The sequence below is a fragment of the Chelonia mydas genome, chromosome 2 (assembly GCF_015237465.2).
Source record: "Chelonia mydas isolate rCheMyd1 chromosome 2, rCheMyd1.pri.v2, whole genome shotgun sequence".
NCBI lineage: Eukaryota > Metazoa > Chordata > Testudines > Cheloniidae > Chelonia > Chelonia mydas.
Genome location: NC_057850.1, coordinates 207,321,104 through 207,334,945, shown reverse-complemented (window position 1 = coordinate 207,334,945; position 13,842 = coordinate 207,321,104). Strand labels below are relative to the sequence as shown.

At 40.7% G+C, this 13,842-nt stretch overlaps 1 protein-coding gene across 7 annotated transcripts in view; it reads right to left on the bottom strand.

Annotated features, from left to right (window-relative positions):
• Window positions 1–13,842, bottom strand: part of CRPPA (CDP-L-ribitol pyrophosphorylase A) — a 180,140-nt gene that overhangs the window by 36,320 nt on the left and 129,978 nt on the right. For 2 of the 7 annotated variants that reach the window (XM_037890592.2, XM_037890588.2), the window contains 2 exons: window positions 11,812–11,927; window positions 3,565–4,854 (listed from right to left, as the gene is read on the bottom strand). The exons of 2 other annotated variants lie outside the window; for them this stretch is intronic. In XM_037890592.2, coding sequence (XP_037746520.1) covers window positions 4,794–4,854; window positions 11,812–11,927 — 177 coding nt within the window. In that variant the 3' untranslated portion in view covers window positions 3,565–4,793. Of the gene's footprint in view, window positions 1–3,564; window positions 4,855–11,811; window positions 11,928–13,842 lie in introns of those variants that run through there. 3 more of the 7 variants (XM_043541121.1, XM_037890589.2, XM_037890591.2) reach the window with 2 other exon arrangements.

Below are 13,842 nucleotides of genomic sequence, written 5' to 3'. Positions count from 1 at the left end.
TGCTCAAGCATGCAGGGGTTTAATCAGGAAGGCCAAAACACAACTGGAATTGCAGCTAGCAAGGGATGTGAAGAAGGGTTTCTATAGGTATGTTAGCAACAAGAAAAAGGTCAGGGAAAGTGTGGGACCCTTAATGAATGGGGGAGGCAACCTAGTGGCAGATGATGTAGAAAAAGCTGAAGTATTCAATGCTTTTTTTGCCTCGGTCTTCACAGACAAGGTCAGCTCCCACACTGCTGTCCTAGGCAACACAGTATGGGGAGGAGGTAAGCAGCCCTCAGTGGTTAAAGAACCGGTTAAGGACTATTTACAAAAGCTGGACATGCACAAGTCCATGTGTCCAGATCTAATGCATCTGAGGGTGCTGAGGGAATTGGCTGATATGATTGGCCATTATCTTTGAAAACTCGTGGTGATTGGGAGAGGTCCCGGAAGATTGGAAAAAGGCAAACATAGTGCCCATCTTTAAAAAAGGGAAGAAGGAGAACCTGAGGAACTAGAGACTGGCTAGCCTCACCTCAGTCCCTGGAAAAATCATGACGCAGGTCCTCAAACCCATTTTGAAGCCCTTGGAGGAGAGGAAGGTGATCAGGAACAGTCAACATGGATTCACCAAGGACAAGTCATGCCTGACCAACCTGATTGCCTTCTATGATGAGACAACTGGCTCTGTGGATATGGGAAAAGCAGTGGACGTGATATATCTGGACTTTAGCAAAGTTTTTGATATGGTCTCCCATAATATTCTTGCCAGCAAGTTAAAAAAAGTATGGATTGGATGAATGGACTATAAGGTGGATAGAAAGCTGGCTAGATTGTCGGGCTTAATGGGTAGTGATCAATGGCTCGATGTCTAGTTGGCAGCCAGTATCAAGCGGAGTACCCCAGGGGTCGGTCCTGGGGCTGGTTTTGTTCAACATCTTTATTAATGATCTAAATGATGGATGGATTGCACACTCAGAAAGTTCTCAGAGGACACTAAGCGGCTGGGAGAGTTAGATATGCTGGAGAGTAGGGCTAGGGTCCAGAGTGACCTAGACGAACTGAAGGATTGAGCCAAAAATAAATCTGATGAGGTTCAACAAGGACAAGAGCAGAGTCCTGCACTTAGGACGAAAGAATCCCATGCACCGCTACAGGTTGGGGACTGACTGGCTAAGCAGCAGTTCTGCAGAAAAGAACCTGGGGATTACAGTGGATGAGAAGCTAGATATGAGTCAGCAGTGTGCCCTTGTTGCCAAGAAGGTCAACAGCATATTGGGTTGCATTAGTAGGAGCATTGCCAGCAGATTGAGGGAAGTAATTATTCCCCTCTATTCCGCACTGGGGAGGCCACATCTGGAGTATTGCATCCAGTTTTGCCCTCCCCACCCCCCAAGTACAGAAAGGATGTGGACAAATTGGAGAGAGTCCAGTGGAAGGCAACAAAAATGATCAGGGGGCTGGGGCACATGACTCACGAGGAGAGGCTGAGGGAACGGGGCTTGTTTTGTCTGCAGAAGAGAGTAAGGGGGATTTGACAGCAGCTTTCAACTACCTGAATGGGGGTTCCAAAGAGGATGGAGCTCGGCTGTTCTCAGTGGTGACAGATGACAAAACAAGGAGCAATGGTCTCAAGTTCCAGTAGGGGAGGTTTAGGTTGGATATAAGGAAACAGGATTTCACTAGGAGGGTGGTGAAGCACTGGAGTGGGTTACCTAGGGAGGTGATGGAATCTCCATCCTTAGAGGTTTTTAAGACCTGGCTTGACCAAGTCCTGGCTGGGCTGATTTAGTCTGTATTGGTCCTGCTTTGAGCAGGGGATTGGATTAGATGACTTCCAGAGGTCTCTTCCAACCCTAATCTTCTATGATTCTGTGATACACTGAAAATGTAAATAAATCTAAGAATACAAATAACAATAATCCAAAAGATTATTCCTGTTTGTAAAGATAAATTCTTACCATATGGGTAATCACAAATGGCTATTTACTACACTCAGTTTCATGCTCCCAACTGAAGGAAAATCTAACAGGACTAAAGGATGGAAAATGTTGAAGGAGTAAAAACTAGCATAGTGTAGCGGGGTGGCTACCCTGCTCCTAAAATAGAAGGGGTTAAAAGCAGCCCTGGAGAGGGCTGTGGCTGGGGATGGCTGATTGGGGAAGCAGCCCCAGCTGGGCCACACCCCAATCAGGCCCCAGCTGGCCTATATAAAAACGCTGTGAGCCACAGGCCTAAGGTGTTTCTCTCCAGGCTGGGAGAGAGCAGGGCCTGCTTGACAGGGTACTGAGGATGGTGCAATGCTGGGGAAGAAGCAGGCTGAGTGGGGTGCTCCAGGCTGGGAACGCCATGGGCTGTAGGGTCTGGTCCAAGGCCCACAGAGGTACTGGGAAGCAGAGGAAGGCAACAGGTCCAAACTCTATTGCCTATGATGAGTGGCCTTTACACTGCAGTCTGCCCCAGGGAGAGGGGGCTTGGTGATGACTGGCAGTAGCCCAGACTGAGGTAAGGTGGGGATAGGAGGTTGGGGGTTCCCCAGGAAGGGGAGACCCAGAGGCAGAGTGTGTAGGTACTGCCAGGGGGCAGAACCCTAGAAAAAGGGGCACTGAGGTCTGAGGGACATGGGGGCCAGAGCTGTGTGGATCACTGGCCTGCAGAGGGTGCTCTGCACTGGAAAAAGCTAATTCCCCAATGACCAGTAGGGGTGATTCTGCTTCTTTACACATAGACACATGAGATGTACCTAAGAGGTATAAAATATTAGTGCAGCAGAGATGCCAATTCAGATATATTTTGGGAGGGGTGAGTTACAAATTAAGTGGTTCACCTTTAATTGATATTGTTAATTTCTTAATAGCTAAACACTAACTGTACAGAATAATAGCTGAAAAGTGAGAGGGGGTTCATTTGTATCATATTTCTTCTATGGACATTCCAAGTCCACAATAACCCTCTATATGTATGTGCATTCACAAGCATGCATGGGAATGTCTTGTGTCGATATAAAAATTAGAAACTTGGGCAATACATTTATAATCACCAAGATAAAACCAGGCTCTGTTGCTTGCTACTGTAATTACATTAATAAAAGCACTGCTGAATGATGAAGAAATATGATATTTATGCTTGAGGGATTAAAAATCACCATTCATTTACAGCCCAGCAGTTGATAAATCCAGTCTTTCACCACAGATAATAGTTATTAAAATATATTTTAAACATAGGTAAAACAATGCTTCAGTATGTTTGACTATATTCAAACATGCCTACAAGGCTCAATCCTCGAACTTCAAACCTCATTTTAAAATCAAGTCTTTAATCTTTCTTTGCTCAGTATATCCTCAGAGTGCATATTAAAAAGGAGGCCAATTTTACTACAGCCAAATGGGAATTCATCAAATTTTAATTCAGATACTTTAAATGTTCTAGAAAGATAGGTAAAAATTTGACTGGTGTTTTAATCTATATTTATGAACTGATATCGTGTTTCCAAATTCTGCCAAGGAGGTTGGACCTACATAGGTTGGGCAGAATTTGATTATTTTTATATATATAATATACATTTTCAAAGGATAACAGCAATGCTTCTTAAACTTTTATTTTTATTTATTTTCACAGTTGAGGGAAATTATGTGGGGAGGGTCAGACAATGAATGGATGGGCTCAGGCAGTTATTTAATGGCAGACATTGAGATTCAAAAAGTTAAAGCTTTATAAACGTTAAAACAAACTGCGAACATCAGATAATAAAATATAGGAAGTAAATACCCGTAAATCAAACTTTCATAAGTTCTTAAGCAGCACTTTTTCTTACTTTTGCTATCTGCAAATTTTGATTATTATCAATGTAAATATTTTTCCATCAGTTTGTGTGCATGTGGTGAAATTGACGTTTACCCACAAAAACCTAATCCTTCCAAACATCCTCTTGAATAGGAGAGCCAAAATGGACACAGAAACCCAGTGTGGATATAGAGACATGACCATCTTTCCCACACTTAGTGGTAAAGTTATGGGGAATGGTCAGCCGTTAATTGAGCAACTTCCTCTAGAATTATGATGATTTAATTTCACTTTAGATTTACTTTTAAATCCTTAAACAAGTATGGAGAAGTACTGTTTATTCAGATTACACATACAAAAAACTACATTAAAGAATGATAGATTTGCAAAGCCTAATATCATGTTAGGAAATGTCAAAAATAAGACTGCCCATAAAACCTTAATTCGGCCCCCTTGTGCACTTGCATTATGATAAAGTCTCCAAATACAAGTTCACCTACCTTTTTTTCCCCCCCCTCACTAGATCCTAGCTTCATTCAGTGAATGGGTAGTCTATTCACTATTTCTTTTTATTCACATTCAATGTATGGCCCAGATCTTCATCCAAATCTTGCACTGAATACAGAATTACTCATTTCCCTGTAGGTCTTTCTATGTTGCTCTCACCATACTTTCTGACTTCTGACAACATACTTTCTGATATTTCACAAACATTAATGAATGTATCCTCAAAACAATCTAGTGATATTAAGTTTTACATTTTTCAGCTGGGGAACTGAGGAACACGGAGATTTAGGCCAAAATAGTCAAAAGTGTCCACTAATTTTGGACACCAGCTGGAAACACCTAGAATCTGATTTTTTCAAAGTACTTAGCATTTTTATCAAACTTCTATCTGTTCTAAATAAACTCTAACTGACTTCATTTGCAGTTAGAGATAAGGTGGGTGAGGTAATATCTTTTATTGGACCAATTTTGTTGGTGGGAGACTAGCTTTCAAGCATATACAAAGCTCTTCTTCAGGTCAGTTACAGTTGTGAGTGCTCAACACTCCTGCAAAAAAGACCCCAGGTGTCTCTCACGGGGCACCTAGAAAATAAGGAACACACAATTAGTGGCAAAGGTGAACATTTTGGGTTAAGTGACTTGCCCAGCATCACATAGGAACTCTGGCAGAGGAAGGAAAAAATCCAGTTCTCCAGGGCAACATTCAAGTCTCTTAACCATGTGACAACTCTCCCTCTTCCGACAATCTCCTGCCTTATTCTCTACATACCTTCCAACTTCGACCACAAATGAAGCTGGGATCCTATAGACAATAGCCTCCTTTACTACACAGCCTTGATTAATCCCCAGAGCACTGTCCATTGGGTGCACTCAATGAAACAGATGCCCTGTACACTTATCCAATCCCCTCCAAAGCTGGCTCTTGCCCGCCACCATCTCCTGAAACACCTATCCAGCACCCTCTATTCCTTACCCCTCTGCATTCAAATCAGGTTGCTACCTCCTCCTTGCTTTCTTTCTGGGCACCAGCAGGGGGAACACCAAGTATACAGGAGAGCCGGACTCCCTGTATTCAGTTCCTGTGCCTGGTGTCACAATGGCCCCCCCATCAGCTGGGAGGAGTAATTGCAGGGGAAGGCCTGCTAAATCCCTCACAATTTGTGCTGGAACTTGCTGGCTCCCTTTGCAGGGATGACACACACAATCTGGTCACACGTAGGAGCCGAGAGAGGGCGAAGCATGCTTAGTGCAGACAGAATCTTTGGATTATAACTGCAGTGCCAAACTCTACCAAGTTTGTACTGAGCATGCATGAACTGTAATTTTTAAGAGGCTCATAACTTGACCAAATTTGGGTGAATATTCATAGGGACGAGGAAAGACTTAACTTGTAATGCATTTATTTTCACATGGGCAAAACCAATGTGTTTTCCCCGAATCTTGTTCTTGGAAATGGCTGATCTTATTTTTTCTCAAAAAGAAAAGGAGTACTTGTGGCACCTTAGACTAACAAATTTAGAAAGCTTATGCTCAAATAAATTGGTTAGTCTCTAAGGTGCCACAAGTACTCCTTTGTCTTTTTGTGAATACAGACTAACACGGCTGCTACTCTGAAACCTTATTTTTTCTGAAACTTTCCAAAAAAATTCAGCCTGAGGCAGGCAACTTGCATCATCACAAATTCCAGTCTAGAAAGTTAATCTGGCAAAGTTATAAGCCACTGACAACAGGAAAGTGTCAAGCCGCCTTAATTTTAGGTGATGCTAACAGCTCCACCTATAAGCTAGATTTGGACTTTGGCCAAATTGAAGTCAATGGCAAAACTCCCATTGACTGCAAAGGGGCTGGGTTTCATCCTTTGTCTAGTCCTGTCTAAGGAGTGGTAGCTTCACTGCCACAGGAGGAGCCCAGGGAAAAATCTGACTCAGTAAGGTATGGCTGGTTTTTACAGGCTGCAGTTTACTTCCTGCCTTGTGTCAGTTCAGCTGGCCATGCATTTGTGGAAAAGGGAGCCACAGGGGTGCAAACAAAGCTCCATTCACTCGCTGCCCCTCTCCAACCCCTTCCTGTCCTCCTGCTCATGTACGGCGGTAGTGGTACCATGGACCCTATTCTCCCTCTACACCTGGACTCTATTAAGATACCCAGTTGCAGGGGACTGGGTCCCCTTCTTCCATGTGGGCTGCAGAGGCCTAGGTTATAATAAATAATATAAGAATTGGATTATGTTCAGCTCTCATGGGGGGGAAAAAAAAAAACAGGGCAAAACAAAAATATCTGCCAAGTCAGTATAAAAAGCCACCCAAGTAGCCACTGAATAGAAGCACATTGTGTACTACAGGAAATTCTACTGTCATCTGCCTGAAGCTACACAGATGAGAACATTCTTTTCTTATGTGTAGTACCACTTTAATATCTCTCTGTAATATTCCTATTCTGTCTTCATGAATGATGTGTTGTGGTCAATTACTGCTTCACAAGTATCTATGTAGGTCTTCTGGGGCTTTTCTGCAGTAGAGCCTAATTATTTAGTAGACAAAAATATCTTCACAACCAGCGAAGGAACATAATATTACATACATGCAAAGAAGTAATTCTTCCACTGTACTCTGCACTGATTAGCTCTCAACTAGAGTACTCTGTCCAGTTTTGGGCACCATATTTCAGGAAAGATGTGAACAAACTGGAGGAAGTCCAGAGAAGAGCAACAAAAATGATTAAAGGTCTAAGACACATGACCAATGAGGGAAAATTGAAAAAACTGGGTTTGTTTAGTCTGGAAAAGAGAAGATGGGGGGGGGGGGGGGAGGGGGTCTAGTCCCCTCCACTCAAGGCAGGACTAAGTAAGTGACCTCTCAAGGTTCCTTCCAGTCCTATGATTCTATCAAGTCTTTCCAGCTATGCCCTTTTTATCTTGCAAATTCCGAGTCACCTCCATCATTGTTTGTTTAATAAATCATAATCATGATGGTAATCCATTGTGGCATATGGCTTCCAATGTGGGCAGAAGAAGGTAGGACATTCTTTATCACAGGCACTCTGGAATTAATGCCCTACAGAAATACACTTAAGCACACATCTAACCACTTTTAGAAAGTTGCAAAGATGCATTTTTTTCTCAGATCATCTCAAATTATTAGACTCCAAGTTGGCCTAGCTGAAAGTTGTTCACAGCACAGTGTTTACTCTGTTATCAAAATTGCCAGTATCTCCATGTAACCTGCATAAGAGGTATCCAGATACTATAGTTATGGGAACCTATAATGGGTTCACAGCGTTCTTCTGTTTACACACCTTATTGGCAGGTGCTGGAACCACTGGCTGATTCCTGCTGTCTCACTGTGACAGGTGGGGTTTAAGTCCACCCCTCTAAGAGAAATAGTTGCTCTTTGACCTAAGAAAGAATGGTCTTTTCAGGAAACTACTAGGAAAAGCTAAGTTTAAAGGGAAAAATTAAGGTGTACACATTTATCCTTGTCATTATTTGAGATACTAGTAAAGCCAAATCCCAGGAAGGGCATAAGTCTGGACTAAATACGTGTACAGTTTCAGTTCAGTGCAGGGTTAGACCTCCACCTGTACTATAAATACCTGTAGTGGTGATGATCATAATAAAATGAGCATGTTTGGAGAGTCATAGATTTGTACTATCCTAGGCTGATTAACACCAATCTAAGTACTGGATGGTAAGTATATGCTATGTTAAATCCCCAGTATATAAATACTTTTGCTAACTTCCTCAAGTGCATTTTCTCCTCCTATCTTTGAGTACCTAGGTCAAGTTTTGAACACTGGTATAACTTTGAAAAGGATGATTATGGGGTTGGAGCAATGCTCTAGTACTTTTTTCCTTAGGTACAATGCTGTTCTGAATCCACAGCTGACCCTATCTCTGCCTGTGATGTGGGAGAGTTATTCAAGCTACTCCTATACTTCCAGGTCTGCTCCAGCAGAACTCCCTCTAGTTTGTTTTTTATTTCCCACTATACCTGCAGAATGCACTGATCACAGAATGGTGCACAGATCCAATGAATATCTGGAGGAATGAATTAGTATTCTGGGAACAGCATGAAGAACATTCCTAACAATATGAACTAGTATCCTGTGTATGGCTGGGGCAGAGGACTGTACAGCAAACGGGAGACTCACTAGCAGGCATCATAAATATTTTTGCAAGTTTGTGCGTCTGAACTGATTGTCTTCTCATGTCACACTTAAAAAGGAACAAGTGGCCAATTAAATTACACACCTTATTAGGCACCACTCCAGGTGCTGGTGAGCCTCTTATTGTGCTGTAATGTTTATAAAGACAAAAATGTATTTGCCGGATAGTGGGTGAAAGGGACCTAATTAGGAATAAAAACTGTTAAAGGAAGAAAAATATCCATTCAAAGTTAATTGAATAATCGTCTACCAAAAAATAAAACTGAAATTCAGAGAAATAAGTGCCTTTCAGGAGTAGTATAGCATCAAAAATATCAGTTACGCAAGATGTATTAGAACACTATAACCACCACTGAAGTAATACAAACATAACAACATGTACTGTGAGGAACAATCCTTTGTTGGGAAGGAGATGGAATGGATGACCTATTAAGGTTTTTCCATCTCTGACTTCTGTGATTCAGTATACAAGGAAGGAGGTGTGTCCATCACAGAAATATCAAAATCTGACTATTCTACAAATAGACAAGGTCAGGCTCTAACAAGACAGAATCTATTTAATATTCTCACAGTAATAAGGTGGTGTCCGTGGTGGGATTATTTCTTAAGAACAGATGCTACTGATCCTCCAGAATGCCTCACCCCTCCCCACTCACCCACATTGCTGAGGAAGAAATGCACCAAGGTCATCAGGTCTCTCCTTTTTTTTTTTTTAAAGATATCTAAAAACTAATTAATAGTGGCTGAATAATTTCTAGTTATTGGAATGGACTCTTTTCCATCACTGGGTTAAACAAATATAAGCTTTACATCTAAAAGTTCACTAGAGATACATGCAAGTTAAGATGTAACATCTGCACATAAAATATTATTTTCTAGCTACTGCAGAAGGTATCATCAATGAAACTATCATTTGTCTCCTTTTCCCAGGATATAACAATATCAGTGACCCTTGATTCAAGCATCAAATTCTGATGTCAAGAAATGTTTAAGTACAGCATTTACACAAAGATTTGATATTTGATCATAAAGTAACAATGTGATTTAAATTAGTTTTGTCATGAGTTTCAATAAGTAAGGGCTCTGACATAGCAAACATGTTTACTAAGCTCTAGAAACTCCAACAATACAAAAGCACAATCAATACATTTTGGAACCTTCTGCACCAATCGGAAATCATATTCTCCTTGCAGAATCAGGAAACAAGGAGATTCAGAACAAGAGTTTCACATTAACTCCATGTAACATATTTAATTTAAATGTTATTCCATCAAAACATACATTTGAATATTATTTCATTGGGATAGGCATGAGGGGAGCAGAAGTAGTTAAAATAGCAACAAATCTTTGATTATAAAATTCATATTAAGTCTCCCAATGGAGAAATGGGAATTTTATTTTTAAATCACCATTTGGAGTGCCCTTATGAAGGACTGTACATTCCTCCTTGAAATGGACTGTATTTCAAGGCATGTCAGGGCAAACAGCAAAAATGTTTTTGCGAGGCCCAGGCTTGGCACAGAAGGCATTGAAGCAGTTAATTTTTTAGGAGATATTTTAGAGTCCTTCCTCCACTGGATGTTTGACGTTTAGAGGCTCTTAAATTGGTTCAGTCTTTCAAACTATCACTTTTAAACCACTTAAGTCCCTAAAATATTTCAAATGTAAAGCAACTGAGCATTTATATTTATTCAATAGTAGACAAACACCTTCATATCATCAGTTGCACTGGTTGTAATTACTTAAATGTGTTCATCAGAATTATAGTTATCTTTATTAAAATTGAAGTTATTTTCAGTTAAAGTAAAAGGTTTATTTATTTCTAACTTGCACATGATGGTAATCTATCAGAGCAATTAAATTACAAACCTCTGCACTGCTTTAGTATGTGCAAGGTATTATACAAATAGAATGATCTGTGCTGCAACAGAATCTTATTTATCATCTTATTTGCCACTTCCCTATTCAGGATGGCCAATATTTATAGCCTTTATCCAAAACTCATCATACAGAGAGGTATGCACATCGGCCTTCCTGAGGTACTGAGTCTTTGGTCTCTCCCTTGTTCATCTTTCGTCCACAATCATTCCAAGAGACATCCTAATGATATGGCTCTCCCTCAACTTGTCTTCAGTTGGAGCACCTGCATTACATCCTATACAGCCTCTTTTTGTTTTCTATCACAGAGTGTTCAACCATTTGACCATCTCAACATCTTCATTTCTGTGGTAGAGAACATATTTATTTCCCTTCCTGGCCAAGTCTCTGCTCTGTATATTAAGATGGTTCAAATTACAATTTTATGTACTGAACCAGAATCTGAACAACTTTATTTCTCTTGAAGCATATTGACTCTGAAAAATGAGCATTCTGAGAGCCAGAAACAACTCTGATAGAGGAATATATCCAAGGCTTGCAAGAAGGTTACTGGCAGTCAGGAGATGGGTCAGGCACAAGTTCTCAATCTGGAGGTTGCAACCAACCTGCTTCTCCCATATTGCTAAAGGGGAAGGAGGTCTCAGCTAGATGAGAAGGGGGTTCTGGTCTGAATAAAGGGGTTTTGATATGAAAAAATTGAGGACCACCACACAAGGCAAGCTTGCTGCTGGAAATCTTCCCTACTCCCTAAGCCAGGGTTTGTTTGTTTTTTTTCATAACAGAACCCCTTTATTCAGATCAGAACCCTCCTTCCCATCTAGCTGGGACCTCCTTCCCCTATAGCAATATGGGGAAAACAGGTTGGTTGCAACTTCCAGGTTGCAAACCTATGCATTAGATCATGAAACCAGAACCTCTCACCCTCTTCCCTAAACAGGTACCAAAAGGAAGGGGGTGAATTTTGGCAACTGAAAGACCAGCTTAAGTGGGAGGATAATCAGGTCACAGACTATTTTTGGAAGAAAGCAGTGGAGAATACTGACAAATAGCAACATCCAAAAGCTCAAGGTTCAAACTCATGAATGTAAGTCTTCTTAAAACCAAAACCTTCATCTCTCTTGATCCAAATGAGGATGAAGCTTCCTCTTTGAGTACTATGCCCTCTCCTCTTGTCTCTCACGCAAATCAATGCATGTACCAACAGCTGTGGGGAAGATGGGGGTGCTTAATGTGAAAGGTCAGTTGTTTCCTCCTCACTATACAGAAACTGGGTAATGAAAGGTTCTGGACAAATGGGATCCAGTTTGCAGACTCTTCTGTTCCCCTCTAAAGTACTGTCACTGAGGGCTTGTCTATACTTATAGTGCCATTGTGGTGCTTAGTGAAGACGCTTCCTCCACCGACAGGAGAGCGTCTCCCACTGATGTAAGGCAATACACACTACACTCTGTATTAGGTCAGATTTTCCACATCCCTAAGTGATGCAGTTATACCGACCTAAGTCTGTAGTGTAGACCAAGGATCAGTGAAATAGGAGCAACTGATCTCCCTTGCAGGACAAGAAGAGGAACTACTGCTACCTCCATCACTCTCTTCTGCTCCAAGAGGTGCCACTGCATTGGATGAGAAGGTATTACACATCAAATAATACTAGTCCTCAAAACTTTTTCATTGATAGTAAACTTTACAATACACAGTTTAACACAATGAGTAAAATTTTCAAAGGAGTCTCTGTCCCATTTTCAAATGTGACAGGCCCCTAAGAGCATAAGTCCAATTGACCAGCAACAAAACTTAGGTATGTCTTCTACAAGCGCTACAGACACTTGCTACTGCAACAGAAAGGGGTTTTTCCACCACTGGAGTAAATCCATCCCCTTGAGAGGTGGGAGCTAGGTTGATGGAAGAATTCTTCCATCAATCTACCATTGTCTTTACACTGGGGCTTAGATCAGCCTAACCATCTCTCTCAGGGCTGTGATCTTTCCACATCCATGAGCAACATAGTTAGGTTGACCTAAATTTTACATGTAAAGCAGGCCTTAGGCTCCTAAGTTGCTTCTGAAAATGGGACTTAGGTGGTGCTTTTCAAAAATTTAACCTGAATCACTAATATGTCTCCTGCATTTTATGTTCTATAAATGTTTCATGATTTTTGGTACTTCATTATAAATCTATTATCCATAAGTTTCATACAGTATTTATTACTATAAATTCAAGTTTCAAGAAGTCAAGGCACATTTGGCAGCACACAATGTGTGCATAGACTTTACTTATATCCTTTGTCAGTAGATAGTAAAAAACAATTTAAAATATTGTAGGTATTCTTACACTTTACCTTTTGTGAAATTTAAAAAGGAGTGATTTTTCCTTTTGTTTTCTTTTATACAAATTGTTATACAATCTTTTCTGGAGAATAAATGAATGTTCCCTAAAACAAAAGCTAAAAGTGTTTCTGAACCATATTTTCATATAAAAGGATTTATTGTAGTAATTGACATGGTAATGTTATAAGAACATAAAGAATGGCCATACTGGGTTTGACCAACAGTCCATCTAGCACAGTATCCTGTCTTCCGACAGTGGCCAGCGCCACATGCTTTAGAGGGTGTGACATTGCACTCCATATTAGTTTATGAAATATGCTAATGAGTGTGAATAAGCTTCATGCAAAAGGTCTCTTCTAAGGTATCATTACAAAGTTTATAATCTACTGTGTTCATCCTATTTGTATGAATGTATCATTCTTGTATCTGACACTAGAAATATGAAATATAACTCTGAGGTCCTACTGTAATTATGCAAAGTGTGGGTCATTAATGGTGGTTTGGAATCTTGATGGTTCCCATTAACCAGGACAATTGACTGTAGATGGCTCTGTTTACTTGCAAGCCTTTCTGTGAGTCAGGCTGGGAAGAATGAAGGCTTGGGGTCTCACAGGACATGTGACCATGTCACCTGGTACTGGAATCTATCTTAAACCTGGTGCTTTTCCATTAGAAGGATGGGTGGGGACCCAGAGACACAAAAGATTCCCGCCTTGTGCCAAAACTATATAAGGGGGTGGAACAGAACAAAGGGGCTGCAGTCATGTGAAATCCCCTAGCTACCACCTGAGCTGGAACAAGGACTGTACCAAGGGAAAGGATTGGGCCCAGACTAGAAAGGAATCTAGTCTGTGAAAGAAACTTATTGGAACATCTCTGAGGGTGAGATATTATCTGTATTCAGTTTCCTACTGTATTAGGCTTAGACTTGCATGTTTTTGTTTTATTTTGCTTGGTAACTTACTTTGTTCTGTCTGTTATTACTTGGGACCACTTAAATCCTACTTTTTATACTTTAATAAAATAACTTTTTGCTTATTACTGAACCCAGAGATAATGACTAATACCTGGGGGCGCAAACGGCTGTGCATATCTCTCTATCAATGTTATAGAGGATGGACAATTTATGAGTTTACCCTGTATAAGCTTTATACAGAGTAAAACTGATTTATTAGGGTTTGGATCCCATTGTGAACTGGAT